Genomic DNA, 25,947 nt, shown 5'->3' with positions numbered 1-25,947 from the left:
TGATAGCTAAATTGGAATTCGCCTCGAGCCGATCAGCATTAATTAGAATGCTGTTTTTCGCAGCTTCTTCGGGTCCGTACGAGACATGGATTCTCAGGAATGAGCTACGCCGAGGCTCCAGCGGCTCTTTATAAAAACTGTTCGACGCGATATACGAACATAATAAAACAGTTAAATACTATATACCGAGAATCACAGCGGTCGTCGCTTTCTTCTTTTATGCGTGTCCGTGGCTACCCTTTACTCGGCGGATAGCGTTAAACCAGTCCACAACGAAAGATCTTAATTAGGATTGCAAGGTTTCACGGAATGCGGACGATGTATCGAGAATCGTCGTTACACTTACACTCGGCTACCTTGCCATATGTTTGCACGTAAGATCGTACCTGCTTAGTTAATTCGTATGGAAATGACTTTTTAGCATTTCTATATGAACTATTATTGTATTTCGTTGGAGTTCGAAGTATTGGGTCGTCCGAAAAGTTTCTTTCGTTTTATAAGGAAATAATGGATGCACGACATTTTTCGTTTTATATTATTTTATCGATTTACGTATGATCCATTTTGTTCTATCAAGATAAAGATTACAACGTTCGACAGATTAGGTTTCATGTTTGTATAAAAATACATTGTTGTGAGAGACGTGTCTGTAAAAGAAAGACACTTTTCGGACAACCTAATAATTTGGTAGAGCTCGTAGCAGAGTTTATTACGAGCATGAGATGATACTTCAGTTCATATAAAAATGATCCTTGACGATCGTTCTTCGTCGTGAAACAGTGTACCGAATATAGAGATGTTTAAGCAAACATTTGAAACTAAAATTGCAGGGTAGTTTTTTATAATTTCCACGCTCGTTCGCCTTCTGTTATAAATAACAATAAACAAACGTTTTAGCATAGGAAGACAATCGTGAGTAACTGGTAGATGTTGAGCTGATCGGTTCGTATCTTCTGTATTGTCTATAACATGGTTATAATATTCGTTGCAGACCGTTAGAATTTATTTTTCGTATCTGATGGACACTGATCGTGAACGTAGAATTGTATAATGATTATAATTCATCGTGCATTTATTCGATTGGAAATAATTGAATACGCAGAGGTTTGCAGATAGCATCCGCTAAAGAAGAAATAATTACCCACGCAAGCAGACACGAGAACAAACTCTCATCTTTTAATCAATCGGCAAAAACGCTTTGGGTAGAAAGTGGAGTAAAGAGGAAACTCGAGAGATTCCAACCAACAGACCTCCTAACGCGATTTAGTTGAGTTTAACTCGGCACTCGGTAAACATAAATAGCTAACAATAATCAAGTACTCGGTACGGCTATGAGCTACCGAACAAGTATCCGCATATCAACGTTCCACGCAAGGTTTATTTATTGTCGTAATAGTATATAAACAACCTGGAAATTAAAAAAGAGAAGAAGAAATATTTCACGATACGTTACCATTGCCATTGCTTTAAATTCCACTTAAATTGACTGTAACAAAGTTCGTAACTATTTCCTGAATAACATACGAGTCTCGTCATTCTTCTTAATTTTTATCAGTTGTAGCTATCGCTATTTTCTCTGACACCTCCAACGAAGTGAAATAGAGTATTACGATCTTGAAATGGCCTTGGATTCCAAAATATGGTATCGGTCATCGGAATATTAACGTGGAAAAATGATAAAATATGGTATCGATCATCGGAATATTAACGTGGAAAAATGATATATCAGGCCTGTAAGTATGAAACCGGAATTTGCCTATAGATGGCCCTAGCTGATAATATAGTTGTCACTAAACTACGTCAATAATGCCAAAAGTCTTTGTTGACATCTCACAAACATTTTCGACTCAGAACAATACAAGTTTCATACAACAGCGTAGTTTGTAATAGTTTAAACATGTCAAATTTTGTGCCTGGAAACTACGATTTGCGGACAGTATTGATTTTCTGTTACCATTTGAAGAAAACTGCTGCATAATCGTATCGAATGCTTGTTGAAGCTTAAGGTGAGCATGCGCTTGGTAAACCACAGTGCTTTGAGTGGTTTAAAAAAATTCAGAAGTGGCAATTTTGACGTGAGGAACGAAGAACGTGGAAGACCACCGAAAAAGTTTCAAGACAGCGAATTGCAAGCATTGTTGGATGAGGATGATGCTCAAATGCAACAACAACTCGCTGATCAATTAAACGTGACACGAGAAGCCGTCTCCATACGTTTAAAAGCCATGGGAAAGATCCAGAAGGTGGGAAAATGGGTTCCACATGAACTGAATGAAAGACAGCAGGAAAACCGAAAAACCACTTGCGAAATGCTGCTCGCCAGATACAAAAGAAAATCATTTCTCCACCTAATTGTGACTGGCGATGAAAAGTGGATATATTTTGAGAATCCTAAGCGTAAAAGATCATGGGTAGCTCCAGGCGAACCACCGACATCGACTACAAGACCAAATCTATACACATACGTACGTTTGGTACGTAATACGTGTATGTGTACATTATACATATACATATATTATCTATGTCTATATCTATAATTATGTCTTTGAAAAGTTATAGCTTTTTATTTTTCAAGAAAATAATAATTTATTGAACTAACTTTTAAACATTATATATACACATTCTTATATAGTATTTTATATATTTTTGTTATAATATTCTATGTTTTTAAGATTCTTTATTTTTTCAAAATCCTTAAATTTAATTTTTGTTCTGTATTAACAAGTTTGGCTGTGTCATATAAAAGACAACAAAACTGTGACGAAAACTGACAAAAATTTTTTGACAAAAATTAAAAGCATTCCATTTTTTTTTTTTGCTTCGTGATAATGCACCATCGCATACAGCAAAACCGGTGAAGGAAACGATCGAAGCGTTCGGTTGGGAAATACTTTCGCACGCGGCTTACTCACCAGACTTGGCTCCGTCCGATTACTATTTATTTGCATCGATGAGACACGCATTTTCTGACCAGCACTTCGCTTCTTACGAAAATGTACGAAAATGCCTCGATGACTGGTTTGCCTCAAAAGAGCGACAGTTTTTTTGGCGTGGCATCCACCAATTGCCAGACAGGTGGGAAAAATGTATAGCTAGTGATGGGCAATACTTCGAATAAAATATTTTTAATCATTTTCATACAATAAACGTGTATTTTCTATATAAGAATTCCGGTTTCATATTGACATACCTTATATATTTTTTAAATGAATGCAATAAATGACTGCAATATTTATCGTAGCAAATTTAGCGACTATAAACGCGTTACAAATGGAATGTAAATATGAGGAACATAACTTGTGCAGGGTCTGGATTGCATCAAGGCATTCAGAAACAACGTATATTTCCTTATATACTTTCAGAAAATGGGAACATTCACGTTGCGAAATAAACAAATGCATTGCTCGCGCTGCTAAAACTGTTTCAGTGTCTCGGTTCGTCCTTAGATAACTAAAAATGTATTCGTATAATAAAAAGATCGATATACTCTACATGTTCGATGAACGTAACGTTGCAGTTGTGTGCGCGCGCTACGAGATATCCAGAGAGACGTAAAAGATATTTTATAACGTTGAAAAGACTTTAAGAACTCGTGGGAAGATTGCAAGAAGAAAAGAAATAGATCTAATCTGATTACAAATGCTGACGATGCTTTTTTAGTGTTTATTCATTTTGAAAAAAATCCACTAATTTATATTCACGTTGTTACTGTTGGCACTGGATTATCTCGAGGTTCTGTTAATAGGATTACAAAGGAGAATTGTGAGCATTCTTACAAAATGTCTATAGTACAACATTTATAGCACGATGGCTAGTCCTTGTTTTCTATGAGCGTTTATTACCAGAAGAAATAAATTACAAATACATTGAACGTTCAGTTGCTGCAACACTCATCCAATTCGTATTAAATTATACAGTGAATCCGCAGGCTTATGAAAGGCCATTCAAAACGTCGAACATAAGAGAATACGATGAAACAAACTACTTGTATCAGACTATATGAAACGAACTACAGTGAATACGAATGAACATAAATTGCATCGCAAATCACAGATGGCAACTGCGAACTAAACGTGTCAGAACAAATAAATAAAATAGAACAAACAGTAATATAAAAGCAAGTTGGACAGTATACAAACTCGGAGAAGGAGATTAAAGAATTAAACCGAAAATCAAAGATGAAAACTAGGATGGAAAGAGACTGGCATGATTAGTTGCTGCACATGAAAGTACTTTGCAAGCGTCAAACAACATTCTGTAACTTTTATGCAAACGAAAAATTAACATGTCGTTCCATCTAAAAAAATTTCATTTTTTATTTCTCCTTCCCCAAGGAATTTGTTATGCTCCAAATAATTAACTATGGTATCCCATTTAATTAAAAACAGCAAGTCTGCAACAGAGTCAGAAAAGGTAGTTTGCAATGCTTTGTGCGATTCATCTTGTGTATTCGTTTCTATGCACATGAGATTTCAAATTAAACAAGACACTTCGTTGTATTCGTGAAAAAGTCACGCATCACTTACCGTTTCTCTATCTTATCTGGTTATTGTTGTTATTTATTATGTGATCCTAAGTCCTAGGTGTCACAGGATGGGACTTGACTTTCTATTAAATTAGGTTGTTATATATTTTGTGTGTCTAAACTGTTGTGGATCTATTATTTCTACATTTTCTTTCTAAAATTTCTAAAATTTCTTTTATTTATAAAACGAAAGAAACTTTTGGGATAATATAATATATCAAATATAATATATCATACCTCTTTAGCCTGACACTCTTACTTCGTATATTGCACATTAGTGTCCTATTCTGTGGATGTCACTCGATATCTACTCTTAACGCTAACATTCTACTTATGCCTTCTAGTTATGTTCTGCTAGTATGGACTCCTCAGTAAGGCTCTCACCTAACAGACCTGTACCTTAGACACAATGTGAGAAGAGAGAAAGTGAGTGTTTCGTCCAAGATCTGCTAGTATGGACTCTTCTCTACTTATGTTCAAATTAATGGCTAAACCTACTTATTCGATTCTAATGCAAACTACTCCAAACTAAAGTACCTCGATTACTATAGATTACTATAGATTACTATAGAGTACTATAGATTAAGCACCTTTCTTCCCAGTCTTTATTCACAGTTTTCTTCGCCAGTTCACAGGCGCTTCTTTTCCTTCTTCGCTTGGTAATTCTTATCTCTATCTTATCTAGTTATTCATTTATGTTTATTTTATCAAGATCAGCCAATTGACTAAACAATAATTTGGGCATAGTAAGATAAGATGAAGTTGATCATTCTTCCACTCTGTACAATTTTCTCACTCAAATTTTACTTAACACGCATTTAGAAGTTTCAGAATTGTGCAATTTATCTCAAACAGATTGTCGGAAAATTATCAAAATTGCTACTGACGTAATTTATTCCCATTCAAAGATACAACGAACGATTGTACTTACATTACACGTTGCGTCAAATAATTTTCCTCATAGAATTCGTTCAATAATGAAACAGGATAGCGTTTAATAAACGCTCGCGCGTCTAATACAGAACGAAACATTTTTTCCCCGTCCTACGTTTGCGCGACTGACGAGAAGGCTAAAGTTGTCGAAAGTTTCTTGACGAGCGAGTTCTCTAACGTTCGCCAAGCCTTCCGCAATTGATCCTGCTACATACTTGTGAACTTCTGGAACTGGCTGCGAAAACTAAATAGAAAGTTAAGTTCAATTTCCGGTTCGGCGTTCTCCAACTTGGAATTCTGTTGAGGACAGCGGTACGTCGTGACATGACGTAGGGCAAATTTAGCAAATGAATTGCGTCGAATGGCAACACGAACAAATTACGAGTCGAGAGTTCCAGCTCCTCTGTGTTGGAGGAATTTCGTTAGAACTGGTCTTCAACTGGAAGATTACTACCCGAACTCTGTCTGTCAACTAGCTGGTTGGTTGCGGATATAAGGAGACGAAGGCAAGAGCACTCTTGCCGAGTCTTCAACACGTTCTACGACTAGTACGACGTCAGAGGCTTTGAATTGTTAATTTTGATTACCTTCGCGCCTCGTCGTACTTTGCTCCTGCCACTTGTCTAATGTACCGCCATTTGTGCCAGAGTTGAGTCACGTCTCTGGGTTTCAAGGTTGTTACCATCATTTCCGGAGAGTCGTTAACGCTCTCCGCTATGTACCTCTTCATATATTCCGATTCCTCGCTCACCCTCTTTCTCTCTGTTTTACTGCTCCGCTTTTAAAGCTTCTGCGAGAAGTGGGTCATTTTACGGTACTATAAAACGTAACCTATATATCAGCCACTTATTTGGTAAATCGGTTCACGTAGCTCTTGTTCAACTATGTTAGCCAAATTGGGGTTCGTTAATGGATCATAAATATACAGCTGGAATGATACTATGGAAATAATAATAATCATTTTTAATAGCATTTATATTTCTTTTAAAAAGTCACGCGTTAATACAAATGATTTCGATACGGACGCGGGGTAGCAACTGCTTCAAGTAGACAAAATTGATGAGATTATACAGAGTGGTTGGTAACTGGTGGTACAAGCGGAAAGAGGGTGATTCTACGCGAAAAAAGAAGTTGAAAATATAGAATAAATTTTTTTTTTTCATTTTTCCATCGAGACAACAATCTACAGTGAGATTCGTTATAACGAGACGCGATAAAGTGCACGCGTACCGAGCCAAAATTCAAAGTCGATTTTCTCGAAAACAAAGCCTCGAACGAAAAATTTTTATTCTGTATTTTCGACTTCTTTTTTCACGTAGAATCACCCCCTTTCCGCTTGTAGCACCAGTTACCAACCACTCTGTATATCGTTCAAGTGCTTTAGCACCAAACTTTCAAAAATTCCAAAAGTTGAACACTTTGGTCTGTGAAAACATTCTTACTCTAACTCCAAACTACCTCTTTTATTATTTATTCTATTATTATTATCTATTATCATTTATTAAACCCTACCTCTAATCTTTTATCGAGTACTCTGGATTTTTTAATTATTTTTCTCTAATTTAATAACGGTTAATATTGTTAATAATTAAAATATCGCTTCGTATTTTATGCAATTGTTGTAAATTGAGAGTATGCTATGTTTAATTCGATAGTACTTAAGTTGACAGCATACACCTGTAACTAATTGCTATGCATGGAATTGATACTTGTTTGGTATTCATACAGATTCATCTTAATTACGTAATAAACGTTGTAAATATTTCAGTGAATAACTACAGAAAATTTATTCGCACACATTAAATGCACTCATTATTTGCACAATATTAAAATGACCTTCAGTTTTCAAAATGATTACAAGCGACTTGCTGATTTTTCACTTTAAACAAATAAATAAATAAAATAAGTCTTCCAAAAATACACGTGTATAATATACAAATATATAATTTGATAAATGCGTAAATTAGTTCATAAATATGCCATTAATTACGTTTTATAATTTGGCGCTGCCTTTACTAATTAATACAAATTTCTTGTTTCAGTTACTGCAAATCATCCACCTCAAAGACCATGGATTCCATTGACGAGACCGAATAGGACGAGACCAACATGTAAGTTACAATGCGTTTAATAAATTTATTACATATGGAAATTAATCTAAGAAATATAAATGATTTTCTGAAGAAACTTGATCATTTCCAAGATCGAACCTAATTTGTTGGAAGTATTAAATATTATTTGAAATGCACGTGTGCTATTTAGAAAGACAGCGATATTAACTTGTTAGCAAGTTTCTTCCTGTAAGAATTTTGTCTATGAAAACTGTCTATTAAAACTGATAGAGAAAATTTGAATTGAATTTTCGTTTCCTAAGCATTTATAAAGATACGATATTGAAAAATGTCGCAATTAAGGCATCACAATATGTTTCTGTAAAATTCATTAAAGCAATTTCAATTATTATTGGAAGTCCAGTTTTATTTCAATTATTAAGATAAAATTGCAAATCAACAAATCGTCGTTTTGTATTTCACGATACCTTTAATAATGTATATGATATGCATGTTTGAAAAAAATTTAAAATATAATTAAAATACTTGTTGCATTGACTAAATGTAATGAAACGAAGTTTTTATTCTTTTGCTTCTCCACATTTTCCATATTTATAAATCACTAAAGAACACGTAGTATCCGAAAATATGAGAATTTAACAATGAGTAGCGATTAAGTGATATCATATGTATCTTAATTAATATGTTTCATGCTATGTGAGCCACAGGTGGCCCATGCTGTATTTTCTATTTAAAATCTTGATGTTTGGAGTATAAACAGCTGTAGTAAAACTGTAGTTTTACCACAGATACATGTAAACATACGATAAAACAAAGCCATCGCTTTTTTTGGAATTTATTACAAACTTTACGGTATGGTGTAATACTTGATGCTAATATTTCTGACCTTTTTTAAATACATAATACAAATAACATAGACTCCACTTTTTTTAAATAATACATCGTAATATGAATGTATTCAATGATATCCTACGCTTTTTACAGTAAATGTAGCTCTGTAGGATTTTACATAATAATTATGTCATTGCATGTAAGCTTCCTATAACTTTCGGTCGAAAAAACAAACTTCACATTTAGTCAATGCAACAAATGTTTTAGCTACATTTGAAATTATTGTCCGAATATGTTCATCATTGTTGAACGCAACTCAAAATACATAATACGTAGCGATTTGTTAATTTTCCAATTTTATCTTGCAGTAACCAAAGTAAACCACTGCTGTCTTTTTTAATGATTTTTAAGCAAACATTTTCTAATACTTTAGTTGCAACGTTTTCCATGATTCATGATTTCCATGATTTGTAAGTAGTTTTTTAGTAATTTCACGCAGACGAGTTGCTCTCAAGATTAGTTTGTTGCTTTTCTTTTCATTGCTAAATCAGTTTACTCTGTGACAATAGGCGAAGGTACGTGTGTCTGTATCCCATTATCCATCGTCTCCGTGTTATCCAATTTAAAACTTAGCATAAACATTTATAAAGACACCGGAAATTTCTGTTCGTACATCGATCATATTCTTCACATCCCATTCATATCGTTGAATACATCGTGAAATGTATAATAAATTGATGATGATAGAATAATTTAAAGAAATACATTGGTATCGATATCTCTGTATATAACAATTGATAACAATATTGATTGACTGAAATAACAATAACAATTTCAATAAATAATGAAATAATAGATAACATATATGCGTTTAAAGTGGACATTCTGTATGATACAATATAAAACATGAAATTTCTATTGTTCATAGTTACGAATACGTAATTGCACACATAATTAATCGCTAATTATCTGTAAATATTTGAAATATTTTACAATAATAAGCTATCTGTTTATTCTGCAAACATCAACCGTGTAAACAGAAAGTATAGTACATGTAAGCCACCTGTGGCTCACACAGCATGGCACGTTAGTTAAGAAACATACGTACAATATTATTCATCCACTGTTTACTGTTAGCAACTCACCATCTTCTTTTCCTACTTATATTAAATAGAATACAAGCATCAGCCACATGTCTAGTACTATACGTCATCTTTCTTTTTTATTGTGTGTTTAAGATCAACGTGTAACTCCTAAGATTATTAATGACCAGGTGAGAATGCTCAGTGAGACAGAACACATAATTATTGTAAAGCAATATCTTTCAGAAAATCTGGAGCTTTTTTGTCAGAGTCTTCTTTTTATAGCATGTTATTCAGTTTTAAAGTTTGTCAGGTCATGTTGTACCCTTCTAATATTCTAATTAAGGTAGGAGATTAGGATACCTTCGATGAAGCTCAATATGCCTTAAATATCACAAATATTTAGCTCAGTTTTGATAACAAGGTAGAGTTGTGTCTTATTCTTAATCGAGTTAATGTTACTTGATCTTTTCCATTCAACAGTAAAGCCAGATTGTCATCATTTATATTGTTACAGACTTAGCGTAGCTTGATAAGTCTTAAATTTCTCTATTCTTCGTTCCATCACTCTATTATTCCTCTAATGAAGTACTTTTGAGGATCTTTGTAGAACGTAAGTTCATGATTTGTTGTAGACGTACTGGAACTATTGGATTGGCATTGGGTTATCACCTAATGACAAAATTCGCAATCACTTAGTTGCCAAAATCAATAACCAAGTGTGTTGTTGAGTACATCTTTGTTTACATATACCAAAACAGGTGTTGATGCGGATCACGATGATGCCTCTCAGTGCAATTATTTCCATAAATACTGTATCACACACAAGCCACATTACAAAGCTTCAAATAGCTAAACTTTGTCCTGACAAGAAAATACTCTCATACACCCATAAATAAGGCAGACATTTAGCTGAACTCATTTAGCTAAGACATCCTACTATTAAATGTAAGAATGGTATTTCAAACAGAAAAATATGGAAATTACTAACAGCATTTGTCACTAACAGACGTTCTGTTTAGATAACTCAATATTTGGATAGTAGCTCCTTTAAATATTAGGCCATTCTAATAATGCAGATCCCTTTCAGTTTGAATTAAATGATTATTAAACACTGTATAGTACGAAATAGAAAATTGTTTTAACAAAAGCACGTTGCAACGATAATAAATGCTACCTTGTGACCAGATGACGTGATCTAATCCAACGACGAATACCTTGGCCGTCGATCAACATCGAATCACAGCATCAGTGAGTTTCGTAGCATCGAAATGTCACGCAGCCTGCCGATTGCCATATCGCACCACACCACAGATTTATTGCAAGCGTTGCCACGATATTGTGAAAGAGCTAGAGAAACCCAGTGCCAGAAAGACACGGCGCGAACAACCGTTCTTCTGCTGATACCACTGTCACTACCGTCACTATTACCATCGCTCCCATCGCCACTGTTGTGGTCAACTAAAAGGAACCCATTGTCTGATTGACTATGGAATAAATGAGATAAATCATTTCATTATGAGTCATGCTATTCATTACTTATAATAATAGGCCGCTGTTATTACATCCAATGACCCGATTGTACTGTCAATCTCTTCTCTTCCCGTAGCTTCGTCTATCTCTTCTTTGATCTGTTTATTTAATTACAGCCTTTTGAACGTTTCGTTACAAACGTTCCATTATTCTTCAGCTTCTCTACATTGCAATATACAGGGTGTCTCGTATACACAGTTCGCTCAGGAAATTCCGGGACCAACGTTATTAAGAACACAGCTTTTCAGATAAATGAAATTTCATTATCTATTAGTCAACGTGCATCCTTTCGCTGTGCGTAGTCCTCTTTTGAAATTGGACTTGAAAGAACTGTCACGTTCTTCTGGATCGTTTCTACATCGTCCAAACACGCTATCCTCGTAGTGCCACTTTCAGCTTAGGAAACAGAAACAAGTCAGCAGGCGCCAAACCCGGACAGTAGAAGATGAAAGAGTGAAAGATGAATCGCTGCAACCGATTTTCTAGCAAAAGGTTGCTGATAGAAACGAATGATGGAAACGAAGGTAATCAACGACTAGTGTACCGAAGCACTGTCGTGCAGGAGAAACCATTCTCGTAATTGGTACGTGTTCCGGTTGACCCTACGAATTCTTTCCAAAGACGATCAAGTACGTCTGCGTAAAGTGATCCAGTTACAGTCTGATTCAGTTACAGATGATCGACTATAGTCTAGCCAGGGGACACAAATTCGGTGAATCAGTCAACAACCTTCATCAACATCCTTTTCATTTTTTATTTTGTGGCCTCTACTTACCAGATTTGGATGTATAGGAAAACTATGTACGTTGAATGATAATAAAATTTCATGCGCCTTAAAAACTGTGTTCTCGATAACACGGAACCTGCTGAATGCACTGTGCAGCTACCGCACGGGGAATCGCTTCGGCAGTGGATTCTGAACACGAGGACAATACAAAACGTTTTGACGTGGTTTTCCATTTTGTAATTTCTGCTGCGTCGTTTCAACGAAAATTCATTTGATGCAATTAGAAAGCATGGGTCGATCCAGTCCTGAAATTTCAAGTATAGGCCACTAGTATACCACTGACTACTCTTTTTCCTGTCTTGCATTGTGGTCTCGAAACACGTGGAATTATTTGAAATCTGTTGGTCGTGATAAGTCCGTACGTGCAGCAACGCGGAATGCGACTAACGACTATGCCAGCAGGACCGTGCAAATTACTTCTTGCACTTCTCGTGACGACCCTGACAATCATGATCATTATGGGCCGCTCACGAACGTATTCTTTGGAAGACAGCAATTATGCGTCATTATCATTCCCACGTTTATAACGACACAATGAGGCTTTTATTGGAATTATTGTTGTTTCCGTATATGTAATCGTTGCTCTAGTCGTTTACATTTTTGTTACAACCATTTCGACCAGCTCACCTGTACCGTCGAAAATTGAATTTATGAATTTTTCTTTGTCCGAAGAAATTAGCTTTTTCCAAAAATCTAATGTTTTATTTATGTGAACTATGATTTCGAACTGTAGCTTCTTTTCTCTATTTATCTTACTAAACAGAGTAAACTATTATAAGATATATTTTAGACGTCATGACATAAAAGTTAATATTTTTAACTAAGAAATCTTGATTACGGATAACTATTGCAAAAGATCCAAATTTTGTTGATTATTGGTAGTCATTGTCGATAATGAGAATTTTTTTTTGTTTACGAATAATCGTTATCGATAAGGGAAATTTAATTTTGTTTACTAGTGACGAATATAAACAACAGGTACTTTTTTTTTGTTACCATTAATCGTTATCAATGAGGAGAATTTTGTTTTCGTTACTGATAACCATTATTGACGACAATAAATTTTCCTGTATACATTCGATTATCGTCAGTTGTTATTAACATTACTCATTGACAAAGTAAAAAGATACTAATTATAAAACTTATGGTAGTCGAACGTAACCAAAAGGTTTTTCGCTATTGATAATGATTATCGGTAACCAAAATAAAATTCGGATCATCGATAACGATTATTGGTAAGTTTCAAAAAATTAGATCTCCGTCATCGATAACGTTTACTGACAGCCAAATAAAAATTGAATCATTCACAATGGATCAATTAAAAATTAATATCTTTGAATAATTTCATTTCTTGAGAAACTTTTTTGAATTCTATTGATAGCTGGTTTCCATTTAAATAAAAATCAAGTTTTCTTCTATAAGTCTTTTCCAAGGAAAACTGGTTTTACAATTTTATTTTAAAATTCCTGCTTCATGTTATATCTTCTTCCACAATGATGAAATGACTTTTGCAACGATAACTAAAAGAATAATATAATGAATTTTATTTTGCTTTTTATGTATTCAATTAAATTAAATTAAATTAAAAATGTTACTTACTTAGTGATAATTTAAAAATTAATTTTACATGGGCTGGCATCCATCCTTTACATTTGCTAAAAGAAAAAATACATTTAACAATCCATATATATTCAAATAACGTGTAAATATATAAAAAGTTGAATGAACATAATATAAAACTAAAACAAATTTTAAATTTTGTATATAATTTTAATTTAATATTACCATTAAAAGTTGTTTTATTAGTAAAACAAATTATAAAGTATACCTACATGTATTTCATGAGTTCCATGACTTTTTAGCAACAATTTCATGTAGTGGATATGCCATTTCATATGTAAGTGGTTGCACTACCTTTGGTTTTGGTCTATAACGTCCAGCTTGTACTTTATGAAGTATTGTGCTGACATGTAAATATCTTTTCGCAACATTATTTTGATTAATTAATATCTGAAAAAAATATTTCATTTCTAATTTAGTTTAAGAATAGGGTTATGTTACATATATATTTCATGCAACACATATAAATGTGTACATACAGAACGTAGATATGGTATTAAACTCATTATTTTTAACTATCTGTGTGATAATTAAACAAAAATTATATTTATATTATATTTCGAACTTGGTAACATTTAATACATTGAACACTGAATTTAACAATTTGAATTCGTGGCAGTAGTTTCAAACTCTCAAGATACATTTAGACCTTTAACTGTATAAATGAAAAAAGTGCAAATTACGCTCACGAACGTATTCTTTGGAAGACAGCAATTATGCGTCATTATCATTCCCACGTTTATAACGACACAATGAGGCTTTTATTGGAATTATTGTTGTTTCCGTATATGTAATCGTTGCTCTAGTCGTTTACATTTTTGTTACAACCATTTCGACCAGCTCACCTGTACCGTCGAAAATTGAATTTATGAATTTTTCTTTGTCCGAAGAAATTAGCTTTTTCCAAAAATCTAATGTTTTATTTATGTGAACTATGATTTCGAACTGTAGCTTCTTTTCTCTATTTATCTTACTAAACAGAGTAAACTATTATAAGATATATTTTAGACGTCATGACATAAAAGTTAATATTTTTAACTAAGAAATCTTGATTACGGATAACTATTGCAAAAGATCCAAATTTTGTTGATTATTGGTAGTCATTGTCGATAATGAGAATTTTTTTTTGTTTACGAATAATCGTTATCGATAAGGGAAATTTAATTTTGTTTACTAGTGACGAATATAAACAACAGGTACTTTTTTTTTGTTACCATTAATCGTTATCAATGAGGAGAATTTTGTTTTCGTTACTGATAACCATTATTGACGACAATAAATTTTCCTGTATACATTCGATTATCGTCAGTTGTTATTAACATTACTCATTGACAAAGTAAAAAGATACTAATTATAAAACTTATGGTAGTCGAACGTAACCAAAAGGTTTTTCGCTATTGATAATGATTATCGGTAACCAAAATAAAATTCGGATCATCGATAACGATTATTGGTAAGTTTCAAAAAATTAGATCTCCGTCATCGATAACGTTTACTGACAGCCAAATAAAAATTGAATCATTCACAATGGATCAATTAAAAATTAATATCTTTGAATAATTTCATTTCTTGAGAAACTTTTTTGAATTCTATTGATAGCTGGTTTCCATTTAAATAAAAATCAAGTTTTCTTCTATAAGTCTTTTCCAAGGAAAACTGGTTTTACAATTTTATTTTAAAATTCCTACTTCATGTTATATTTTTTTCCGCAATGATGTAATGACTTTCGCAGTGATAACTAAAAGAATAATATAATCAATTTTATTTTGTTTGTTATGTATTCAAACTCGAAATAATTTTGTATCAAGGCTACTTATACCAATACCAATCGAAATGACTGATACTTGTCAAAATGTAAAAGGGTCCTGTAACCTGTTTATCGAACCCCAATTAACCAATTTTCTCGTTTCGTACAGCTTCCCACACGTTTTTACAATTTTTACTGCGTATCATTCGATACGATGATATCAGTTATCAGAAAAATTCCGGATCGATCGCTAGATCGCTAGATGCTAACACTAGAAACACCACACCAGTCAAAATGATTGATTCTACAATTTTATAAATGTTTCAACCCTCTTTTAGGGACCATGGATTAATAATATCAAAAATGTACTACATAACATGAGAAAGTAATAAATCAATAAATATAAATATATTCTATTATTACGTATGTTTTAAAGACCAGTCATTTTGTCTGGTTTTGATAGAATAGCTTCGTGTTAACTATCGGTAATTCTGTTAAACTATAAATTTGTATAATGATCCTAAACGTAGTCACAAGCGGACAACTTTTGATTCTTCTAATAGTGAGTATTATTAATGCGTACGATGTTACGAAATAGCTAATATTTCTTCGGCTTAAAATGTTCTATTCAAATAAACGATTCTTGCTAATTATGCTGTTTCGTATCAATTTACACGGTATACGTGCTAATGATAAGTATAGGTACGTATATTTGCTGATCGATCGTTTGTCTTGATAATGACTTCATTAACGATGGAAACCACGTTTGACGTTTCAAATTTATTATTTAATTTTATCTTGATCTGTGTTATTCAGATTTTTACTGCATCTCGCTGTTCGAGGACCGGATATCATCTCTTCTCTGCGGTACTGTTAATAACATTGCTGGCTTCATGCTAGCGACGGTAAATTAAGTAACCTGTTCGGATTTCCTGAGACTGGTTTGACGACTATTGAGCCAGGTCATGGCATCGATGACCTCGGAAATGCCGTTCCTAACCATGAATGAAGCTGGAACCAACACTTTCATAGCTTACGTTGCCATTGACAATCACTTTCTTATTACAACTCGCATGAGGAAACAGCCATTCATCGAGTATCGGATAAAAGTAATTTATTAACAAAGTCGACAATTTATTAACAAAGCTACTCACAGGATTATAATCAATTAATAATACAATAAAAGATGACAGAGAGGGATTGAGTTAATTGGCAACAATTGAATAGGCCATGTTTCATCTATGCTTCACGATGTCTTCGATATTTATAATTAGCTTCGCGTCGAATTAACTTTCTTCCTACGAAATATCGTTTAAAATATCGTACATATTACCAAAGCATCGCCAAGAATTCTGTAGACTAAACACGTGCTTAATACAAAGCTGATTCGAAATCTATGAAAGTTGAAATCTCCGACCAATATCTACGCTGGATTGTACATTTTTATTGTACTAATATTAAACTTTAAAAACATTTCCTACCAAAAACGGTACATCAAAAGACGCAATTAATATTTACTATTTTCCAAGCAAGATAATAACACCATAGATACATCTAGCACGTTAAACAGCTACTCACCTTGCAGATACACGACGACTATTTACTTCCCAACGTTCCAATTTAGTTTCCGATGTTAATTATTGTCTGAAAATAAGAAAACGGCAAAGTCGTACGCTGGACGATACCTGCGTGGAAAAAGACATACTCTGAAAGTCTTCTTCCACTGTACTCGTAGTCTCCTTCGTATATATTATTACTGCAAGTCCGAAGAGACCTGCACTCGCTGTTCAATAAGGGATGTTGCAAAGTTACGTGCAGCAACGTGAATACGAGTAAACGCGAACGAGCGAGTATTAAAGACAAACGCGACCGGTAAGACCAGATGCGCTTAACGCGAACTCTCGTCGGCTGGCAGCCGCTTAAATCTTGAAGCAAAGATACATAGTTTATTGTGGCGCGTCCTTTTATCGGAAACCAGCCGCAATTGTGGCGCTACGAAATAGATCGAATGGTGCAACGTGCCGGAATAATAAAGTAGACTTTCGAAATCTTCCTTCCTGGTCTGTTAATCCGTTTGCGTGGAACCAACGTAACGTAATGAACGCCAACAGCGAAGAAAGTTCAGTCTTAATCGCTCGAGCCTTGTTCCGCCAGAGCAAAGCTGGAAGAGGCAGTCGAGTTATCCATTACAGATAATTACGGATGGTACGCTAGGCTCTGTTATCTGCAGGAAAAGGTGGCAGGGATTCTGTATCCAAAGAGGATGCTGTATCTTCGATTCATAGGCATGGAAACATTCGCCGTTTGATATATCTAATTGCGAGCAAACGATTCTGTTTCCTGGCCTGTTGCCAGTTATCCTGCTTCCAACAGTGTTACGGTGTACGAATTGTCAAAGTGATTCTCGCTTCTAGGAGAACTCTACATCTTCTTTAGTGTTTGGTTTTCTTAGTCCTCGAAGCTAGTAGGTATTGTTTATCTCTAAATCAATTTGAAGGAATAGCCTCTTAGCCTTATAGCTTTTTCTAGGAGCAAACCCTGCAAAGATGGTGCAGCCGAGTATAGACGGGTAGATCTTCGTAGTTGTATTAATACACCGTGGCTTTGGAGCTGTTTCGTAAAGTAACGCTGGCAGTGTGAGGATCTGGACTGGTATACATATCGTACTTATTTCCTCTCTCTATTCCAAGATAAATCCTCAACACGAATGAATAATCCTCACAAAGGATATAACCTAACAAACACAAAGATGGTACCCCACTGGGGGTAGCCACCCACATGATAATCAGACAGCCAAAAAATTCTACCAAATGTCCAAATCGGACAAATTATGAATGTAAACAACTAAATAAAAAAAAACGAATGAATAATCTAAATCTTTCAGAGAGACACAAAGTTCATTTGAAAAAAATATAGTACTTTGCTCGGTAATTGGCTTGTACGCAGAAAAATACAAGGAAAGAACGGCAACACATTCAAACCAGGTGTTGTCGAAGCGAGCAAAACTCTCATAGACAGAAGACTAAAAAGAAGACATCCCACTGACCTTACTAAAGAAATAAAACAGTCAAATTCGAAGATGGTATTACGCTGGGAGTAGCCATCCACATGTTATTTAGCAATCAAGTTAGAAAAATTTACCAAATGTCCAACTGAACAAATTGTAAAGTACAAATTAAATAGAAAAGAAGACCTTTGGTCGAGAAAACACCCCACAGACCTGACTGAAGAAATAAAATAGTCAAACTCGAAGATAGTAACCCGCTGGGGGTAGCCATCCACACGTTATTTAGCAATTAAGTTAGAAAAATTTATCGAATGTCCAACTGAACAAATTATAAAGTACAAATTAAATAATAAAAAAAAATTTTGATGAACAACAATTTCTGTTTGATATCATTTTATTGAATTAGGTATGACCCATTTCGTTATATTTCTATTATTATGTTCGTGCATAATTCAATAGACTAATATAAAAGAAAGAACATTGTGCGTCTATTATTTCCTTATAAAACGAAAGAAACTTTTCAGACAACCTAATAGATAAGAAAATCGCCTGCCTGGTCTATACTTCTTTGATTATATTCTCGAAAACATAAATTTGCATAAAAGCTCTCCGCCTACTAATTATCACGTTTCCTATGAAACTCAGCAGATGTGCTAATAATTATGAACGAATGTGTATGTGCTTCGAACACGTTTGCTCTTTACGTATCTTAAGTGAATCATCTAGGACGTCCTGAACACGGTACTGAAGAAAGCACCTTTTGGAAAATAGCTATAGAAGAATTCCCTTTTGTCTCATTTTCTCAGTCGTTATCGTCTATGCGCGTTAAGATAAGCTCGGGTCTCTATACGTACTTACACTGTCTCTATCTTCCAACTTGGATTTGGATAAGGAAATCTGAAGGAAAACCGGGACACGACAGCCATTAACGACGCTTATCTCACGGCACATCGTGTTCAAACAATGTGCATTTGACATGATAACGTCGATGAATTCGAAATAACTATTAAACTCTCGTTAACCTTTGACGAGAATTTTTATGTAAATCCCACGTCTACGAACAATATGTAAAATAATTATTCCTTTTCCATTCACCTTCGCATCCTATGATTTTGTTGATTATATTCGATGAATTATTTATTCTACGTAAGTAGACCCCGGATGTTCATAGGTTTTTTTGGAAATTTAAGATTCCAAAAATTCTACGAAGTACATATAATATGCAAGAATGTGTACGATATATAAAATAGAGCGCATATTTAGCATACGAGGCAAATTTCTATTTAGGTTTCATTTCTGTAATTACGTTTATAAAAACACAAAGTTGCATATACATTTGCAGTCTATGTATAAGCAGTAGAACTTCTAATTTATCACGTTAAATAATTCGATAAATATTTTAAAATACAGTGATGATGTTTATTCGTATTTCAGGCTCACAGGCCATTACAAAAAAGATCATTGCCATCTACTATATATATCGTACGCATATATAAATATTTACACACGTCACATACATTCATACATTTCACCGTTTATTGTGAATATGTATCTAAAACTTATGTATTCTTGGGCTAAATAAACAACTTTAAATAAAAAAAAAGTAAAAAAAAATACATTCATACATGTACCCAACACACGAAAATACACACAACTTCATTTTTATCATCGTCAGTTCGACTGGCACTAATTTTGATATCTTTATGCTCTTGTTTCTTACTTGCTGAAACTTCGAAACAAAATAATTTTACGAAACAATTTAAACGTTAAGAAATAGAGAAAATTTTGGCAAACGTAGTCCAATTTTGAACAAATGTCTACCTTACAGAGATATTCTTTCCCTTCCAATTAAATTTACGTTTATATTCCAATTTACGTATTATCGATCTTTCTTATCTTCATTCTTCTTCTTCTTATTCTTTATAAAAAGAAAAGTTAAAGTATCCGTTCGCGAGAGCGATTATTCTAAAAGATGTTTCGACTTTAATTTCGTAAAATTCCCGAATTGTAAGTGGTTCTGTCTTTGTTCCAGGTATATTCACAGTGATGTGTTACAATGTATTATGCGACAAGTATGCGACTCGGCAAATGTACGGTTATTGTCCGAGTTGGGCGCTCGATTGGGAATATCGGAAAAAAGGGATCCTGGATGAGATACGACATTATGCCGCGGACATAATTAGCCTGCAGGAGGTCGAAACGGACCAATTCTACAATTTCTTCCTGCCAGAACTTAAACACGATGGCTACGATGGCATATTTTCTCCAAAATCTCGAGCGAAGACGATGGCGGAGAATGATCGTAAATACGTAGACGGATGTGCTATATTTTACAGAACAGCGAAGTAAGTACGACATTATTTAAGATCCATCCATTTTTATGTAGAAAACTAACGAGTAAATCTACAAAAAATTACACTGTTCGACGAGTTTGTACTTTTTCCCGATTTTGCAACACTCGGTAGGTAATTCTTCGTGAGCTAAACACGAATCTGCAAACTGCTTTTCCTGGAACCCACAGTTTTCGAAGAAGTCAATTTTAAACAAAATTGCAAAATTTCCATCTTGCGGATGTTTCGTGCTTTTGCCGTTGCACCTGTCGAGTTGCTAAGCAGAACATCTCGAAAGTTGAAATTTCTAATCTCCTTGAAAATTGATTTTTCAGAAAACTATTAGTTCTAGAGGGGAAAAAATTAGGAAAGAAAAATTGTCCATGGTTTGTGAAGCGTAGCTTAGGATTATAAATTCTGATTGCTAAAGAGATATTCTGTTGATAAAGAGATAAATTCTTATCGATTCGAATAATATCTGTATAATAATATAAATTGGAGTTCGTATTAATCTTTGTATAATTGAATGTCAAATTTTTGAAATCTAATCTTTCGTCATAAATATTGGAATTCCGAAGAATATTTTATATAAACACAATGCAAGATTTTATGCAAATGTAACACAATGCACGTAACTAGGACCACGTAAAAACTAAAACAATTATTCTCTTGCCAACATTTCTTGACACATCAAGACCTTAAATGATTGCAAACTCTAGTTCTAGTACCTTTCAACTATTCACAGTGGTAATTTATAGGTTGTGCTTAGCTGCACATACAGTTTTGCATAGATATACAAAACGAACGCTCCGTGATACGCGTAAATTCGAACATATTTCACCATCTTTACAGTTATCTAATTAGCAAAACATGAGACAATGATGGATCGGCACGTTCGTTGCATAATACGCAAAATACAATTAACTTCATAGCAACTGTTAACTGTACAACTGGCGTACACACCTACCACAACAGAAATTTCTTACCTGGCATTTCCTTCTCGTTATTTGTCAAAATGCAGCAATTCTCTCACCTGCACAGCTACATGCTAGGAATGTAATTTATTACCAGTAGCCATTAGATCTATTTCACTCGCGCATAGTGCTTCTTAAGTGTGCTAAATAATGCTAACAATGCGAACATACTATATATAATTTCCACTCTTAATAATACTGTTGTTCCGCTCTGAATCTCATTTGTTGTATTACATTTGAAAAAAATTGTCCAACATAAATTTCGAAGTCAGTGCCCACCTAAAACATAACCAAACATGCTGTATAATTTTCAGAAGTTTCAATAATATTGTTGATTTACATTGTATTTCATTTGTGATATTACGTACGCAAACATTTTTCAAACATAAATTTCCAGGTCGTTTTTCATCTAAAACATAATCAAACATGCTATTTAATTTTCAGAATAGTTTCAATAATATTGTCGATTTACATTGAATTTCATTTGTGATATTACTTACATAAACATTTTTCAAACATAAATTTCGAGGTCGTTGTCCATCTAAAACATACTCAAACATGCTATGTAATTTTCAGGATACTCTCAATGATATTGTCGATTTACATTGAATTTCATTTGTGATATTACTTACATAAACATTTTTCAAACATAAATTTCGAGGTCGTTGTCCATCTAAAACATACTCAAACATGCTATGTAATTTTCAGGATACTCTCAATGATATTGACGATTTGCATTGGATTTCATTTGTGATATTACTTACCCAAACCTTTTTCAAACATAAATTTCGAGGTCGTTGTCCATCTAGAACATAATCAAACATGCTATGTAATTTTCAGAATAGTTTCAATGATATTGTCGATTTACATTGAATTTCATTTGTGATATTACTTACACAAGCATTTTTTAAACAAATTACAAGATCGTTCATAAATTTCAAGATCGTTGTCCATCTAAAACATAACCAAACATGCTATGTAATTTTCAGGATACTCTCAATGATATTGTCGATTTACATTGAATTTCATTTGTGATATTACTTACACAAGCATTTTTTAAACAAATTACAAGATCGTTGTCCATCTAAAACATAACCAAACATGCTATGTAATTTTTAGAAGTTTCAATAATATTGTCGATTTACATTGAATTTCATTTGTGATATTACTTACACAAGCATTTTTTAAACAAATTACAAGATCGTTGTCCATCTAAAACATAACCAAACATGCTATGTAATTTTTAGAAGTTTCAATAATATTGTCGATTTACATTGAATTTCATTTGTGTTATTACTTACACAAGCATTTTTCAAACATAAATTTCGAGGTCGTTGTCCATCTAAAACATAACCAAACATGCTGTATAATTTTCAGAAGTTTCAATAATATTGTTGATTTACATTGTGTTTCATTTGTGATATTACTTACACAAACATTTTTCAAGCATAAATTTCGAGGTCGTTGTCCATCTAAAACATAATCAAACATGCTATTTAATTTTCAGAATAGTTTCAATAATATCGTCGATTTGCATTGAATTTCATTTGTGTTATTACTTACACAAGCATTTTTCAAACATAAATTTCGAGGTCGTTGTCCATCTAAAACATAACCAAACATGCTGTATAATTTTCAGAATAGTTTCAATAATATCGTCGATTTACATTGAATTTCATTTGTGATATTACTTACATAAACATTTTTCAAACAAATTACAAGGTCGTTGTCCATCTAAAACATAACCAAACATGCTATGTAATTTTTAGAATAGTTTCAATAATATTGTCGATTTACATTGAATTTCATTTGTGATATTACTTACATAAACATTTTTCAAACAAATTACAAGGTCGTTGTCCATCTAAAACATAACCAAACATGCTATGTAATTTTTAGAATAGTTTCAATAATATTGTCGATTTACATTGAATTTCATTTGTGATATTACTTACACAAACATTTTTCAAACAAATTACAAGGTCGTTGCCCATCTGAAACATAATCAAACATGCTATTTATTTTCAGAGTAGTCTCAATAATATTTGCATTGAATTTTGATTTGTGATATTACATACGTAAACATTTTTCAATTTCAAACATAAATTACAAGGTCGTTGCCCATCTAAAACATAATCAAACATGCTATGTAATTTTCAGAATAGTTTCAATAATATTGTCAATTTACATTGAATTTCATTTGTGATATTACGTACTGTAGTATCGTAAACTATTACGATTTATTTACAATGAATGGATTGTACAGATGTTGATTAAACAGGAAACGTTGTTTAACGTGAACTAAATACAATAACGTACTATAATTTAGACAATTCAATAGTTAATTTGCAGCTTTCGTCAATCACAGATCCAACGCTCTCTCTCTCTCTCTCTCCCTCTCTCTCTCACGCGGACCACACCCTCTCCACAACACAACTTGCACTCACTTATTTCTCGATTCACACTCTGTGGCTTCTCCACTGACACTGACTGTTAATTCGTCTTTCTCCCTTAGCATCCCTTTGTCTTAGCCCCACCACGCACGTGTTTTGCAACCGCTCGTGACCAAGGTCACGTAGGACTTTTCTGCGAAGCTATTCAATTAGAGGACCGACGACACATTTGTCACGTAAACTCACAAGTCACAACTCAGATTATAAAAAAGCAAGAAAGTTGAGCCGTAATACAACTATTAACTTTCTTTTTATTACACTTTATTATGCATTTAATAGTCACAATTGAGTATACACTGAATTGAAACGTGTAAATGACACTTTTACTCTAACAACTTTATATAAATTAAGTAGGCGACTGATCTAAGGGTAGAAACCAGGTAAAGAGATGTTGACTGTTCGAAAGTTGGAAAATCAGTAAAGTTTAGTGACGATGTTTAGTGAAAATCAGAGAAAAGCTAGTTATGGGTGGGTCTAAGGACACGAAAAGAGCCGATTTGTTAAGGACAAGTTTTCATTAGGAGTGTGAGGGAAATAGACTTCGCTGTCAAGTGGCTAATTTTCTAGGTTGGTGCTAGAAGGTGCTAGGTAGGTGCTAGGTGGTTAAGCTAGAAAAATTTACCGAATGTCCAGCTGGACAAATTATAAGATACAAATTAAATAATAAAAGAAAAGAATTCCCCGGAAACGAAGCTGCAAGCGAAAAAATATTGTTCTTGTTTCTCGACTTATTTGGAGCCATGGAATCTCGCTGACTCTGCTTCTAGCGCGAATTTATTCCCATAGCATACATTATATTGGAAAACTGGCTGTTCACACGAGCAATCGTTCTTTTTATTCGACAGTCTAAAGCCTAAGAGGAAAAATAGTCAGTGACTGATATAATCAGTATGTCGCATGAAAAATTCCTGCGGCATACTGGTTGAGAATCACAACGTTAAATGAGATCGATTAACGAGCTGCTTCGCCGATGCATGGTCCTTGGACAGATAGAAAAAGCGAAGAGTCGATGAGTCCCAGGCGACATGAAATCTGGAACGACTATAGGGCAGCCAGCCTCGTTAATTATATCTTCACTGGGAATTCATAGCAGCCGTGGTACAGCTTAGTAGTATTAGTGTATCGTGGGTCGGTATTAACCCTGTGAAACTCATTCTAAGTTTTGTAACCGAAGACTGAAAGCTACGGGCAGAGTGGTGGAAATATTAGATATCTGCGCTCGCATCTCAGGGGATAACAAGATACGAGACAGAAATGGTCTGCTGCACAAATGGGCTCTGTTAACGGCTAACGTGCAACGAAAGGTACTACATTCAGCATGGACTGTAAGAGAGCGCGCAGTTTCTTTAAAGGCCGGTGCAACCGTTGCATCTGTCAGCCACTTTATACACTTAATTCGCCGCTCGGCCGCAAAATCCCAGCCGTATAATAAATGCGATGCCAATGTAAGACTAACAATCTAATCTCTGCAAGGACGAAAGACCACCGTTATTTAACGAGTTCCTACTTTCTTCCTGATGCCACAAACTATTCTGCGCTATTTCCAGCAACTTTTGATATATCTTCCGTGTTACGTTACAGCAATCGATACGTGTACCTTCGTCGATTCATATACAATCTGTGGTCAAATTTAAACGTCAAAATTTCGTAAAACTGCGTATAGACTAAGCCAAAAGGTCCTTTGAAGATTCGTTCGTTTTTCATCCATTTGGGAGAAAATCATGGAAAAGGAAGAAACAATGTCCTCGTCGATTCACAGTAATCTAGAACAACAGATCATGTACAATTGTAAATCAGTTCGTTAGATCAATGTTTTTTTTTTTTTTATTGTTCGAACAAATATTGTTCGAAATTCTTTAACCTACCTTGCTTGTTGGTAGAATATCTTTACGAGTATCCGGACCAGTTTAAATTTCACCAAAATATATAGATATTTACTAGCTTTCTATGAAACTGATAGACTACAAGTTTAAGTTACGCGTATTAAAAGGCATATTTTGCTATGTAATATATACAGGGTATCTAATAACTACAAGCGACCAGCAGGTGATTC

General features: G+C 34.0%; 2 protein-coding genes and 1 long non-coding RNA gene across 6 annotated transcripts in view; 1 reads left to right on the top strand and 2 right to left on the bottom strand.

Moving 5' to 3' along the window:
• LOC100747801 (CCR4-NOT transcription complex subunit 6-like) overlaps positions 1-25,947 on the top strand; it is a 141,764-nt gene that overhangs the window by 105,533 nt on the left and 10,284 nt on the right. For all 4 annotated transcript variants that reach the window (XM_024366127.2, XM_033319643.1, XM_012382967.3 and 1 more), the window contains exons 2-3: positions 7,501-7,569; positions 20,170-20,482. In XM_024366127.2, coding sequence (XP_024221895.1) covers positions 20,184-20,482 — 299 coding nt within the window. In that variant the 5' untranslated portion in view covers positions 7,501-7,569; positions 20,170-20,183. The remainder of the gene's footprint in view (positions 1-7,500; positions 7,570-20,169; positions 20,483-25,947) is intronic.
• LOC112212490 lies at positions 10,621-11,435 on the bottom strand. Its single transcript, XR_004461303.1, has 2 exons — positions 10,983-11,435; positions 10,621-10,904 (listed from the first exon to the last, which is right to left on the bottom strand). It is a non-coding gene; the product is annotated as an uncharacterized LOC112212490 (long non-coding RNA).
• LOC117151406 (28S ribosomal protein S24, mitochondrial-like) lies at positions 13,602-14,059 on the bottom strand. The gene is made up of 2 exons (XM_033319644.1): positions 13,863-14,059; positions 13,602-13,773 (listed from the first exon to the last, which is right to left on the bottom strand). The coding sequence occupies exons 1-2, from the start codon at positions 13,887-13,889 to the stop codon at positions 13,603-13,605; spliced, it is 198 nt and encodes a 65-aa protein (XP_033175535.1). The 5' UTR covers positions 13,890-14,059; the 3' UTR covers position 13,602.

This window comes from Bombus impatiens, unplaced genomic scaffold (genome assembly GCF_000188095.3).
Source record: "Bombus impatiens unplaced genomic scaffold, BIMP_2.2 scf_0200, whole genome shotgun sequence".
NCBI classification, from domain to species: domain Eukaryota; kingdom Metazoa; phylum Arthropoda; class Insecta; order Hymenoptera; family Apidae; genus Bombus; species Bombus impatiens.
The sequence above is the reverse complement of the archived record's forward strand: the minus strand, read 5'-3'. Positions and strand labels throughout refer to the sequence as shown.

Bases quoted from the DNA above. Each gene is read 5' to 3' on its own strand.
- LOC117151406 (XM_033319644.1), bottom strand. From the start codon at position 13,889: ATGAGTTTAATACCATATCTACGTTCT. The intron at 13,774-13,862 runs GTATGTACACAT...TATTTTTTTCAG, and splicing joins TAATACCATATCTACGTTCT to ATATTAATTAATCAAAATAA.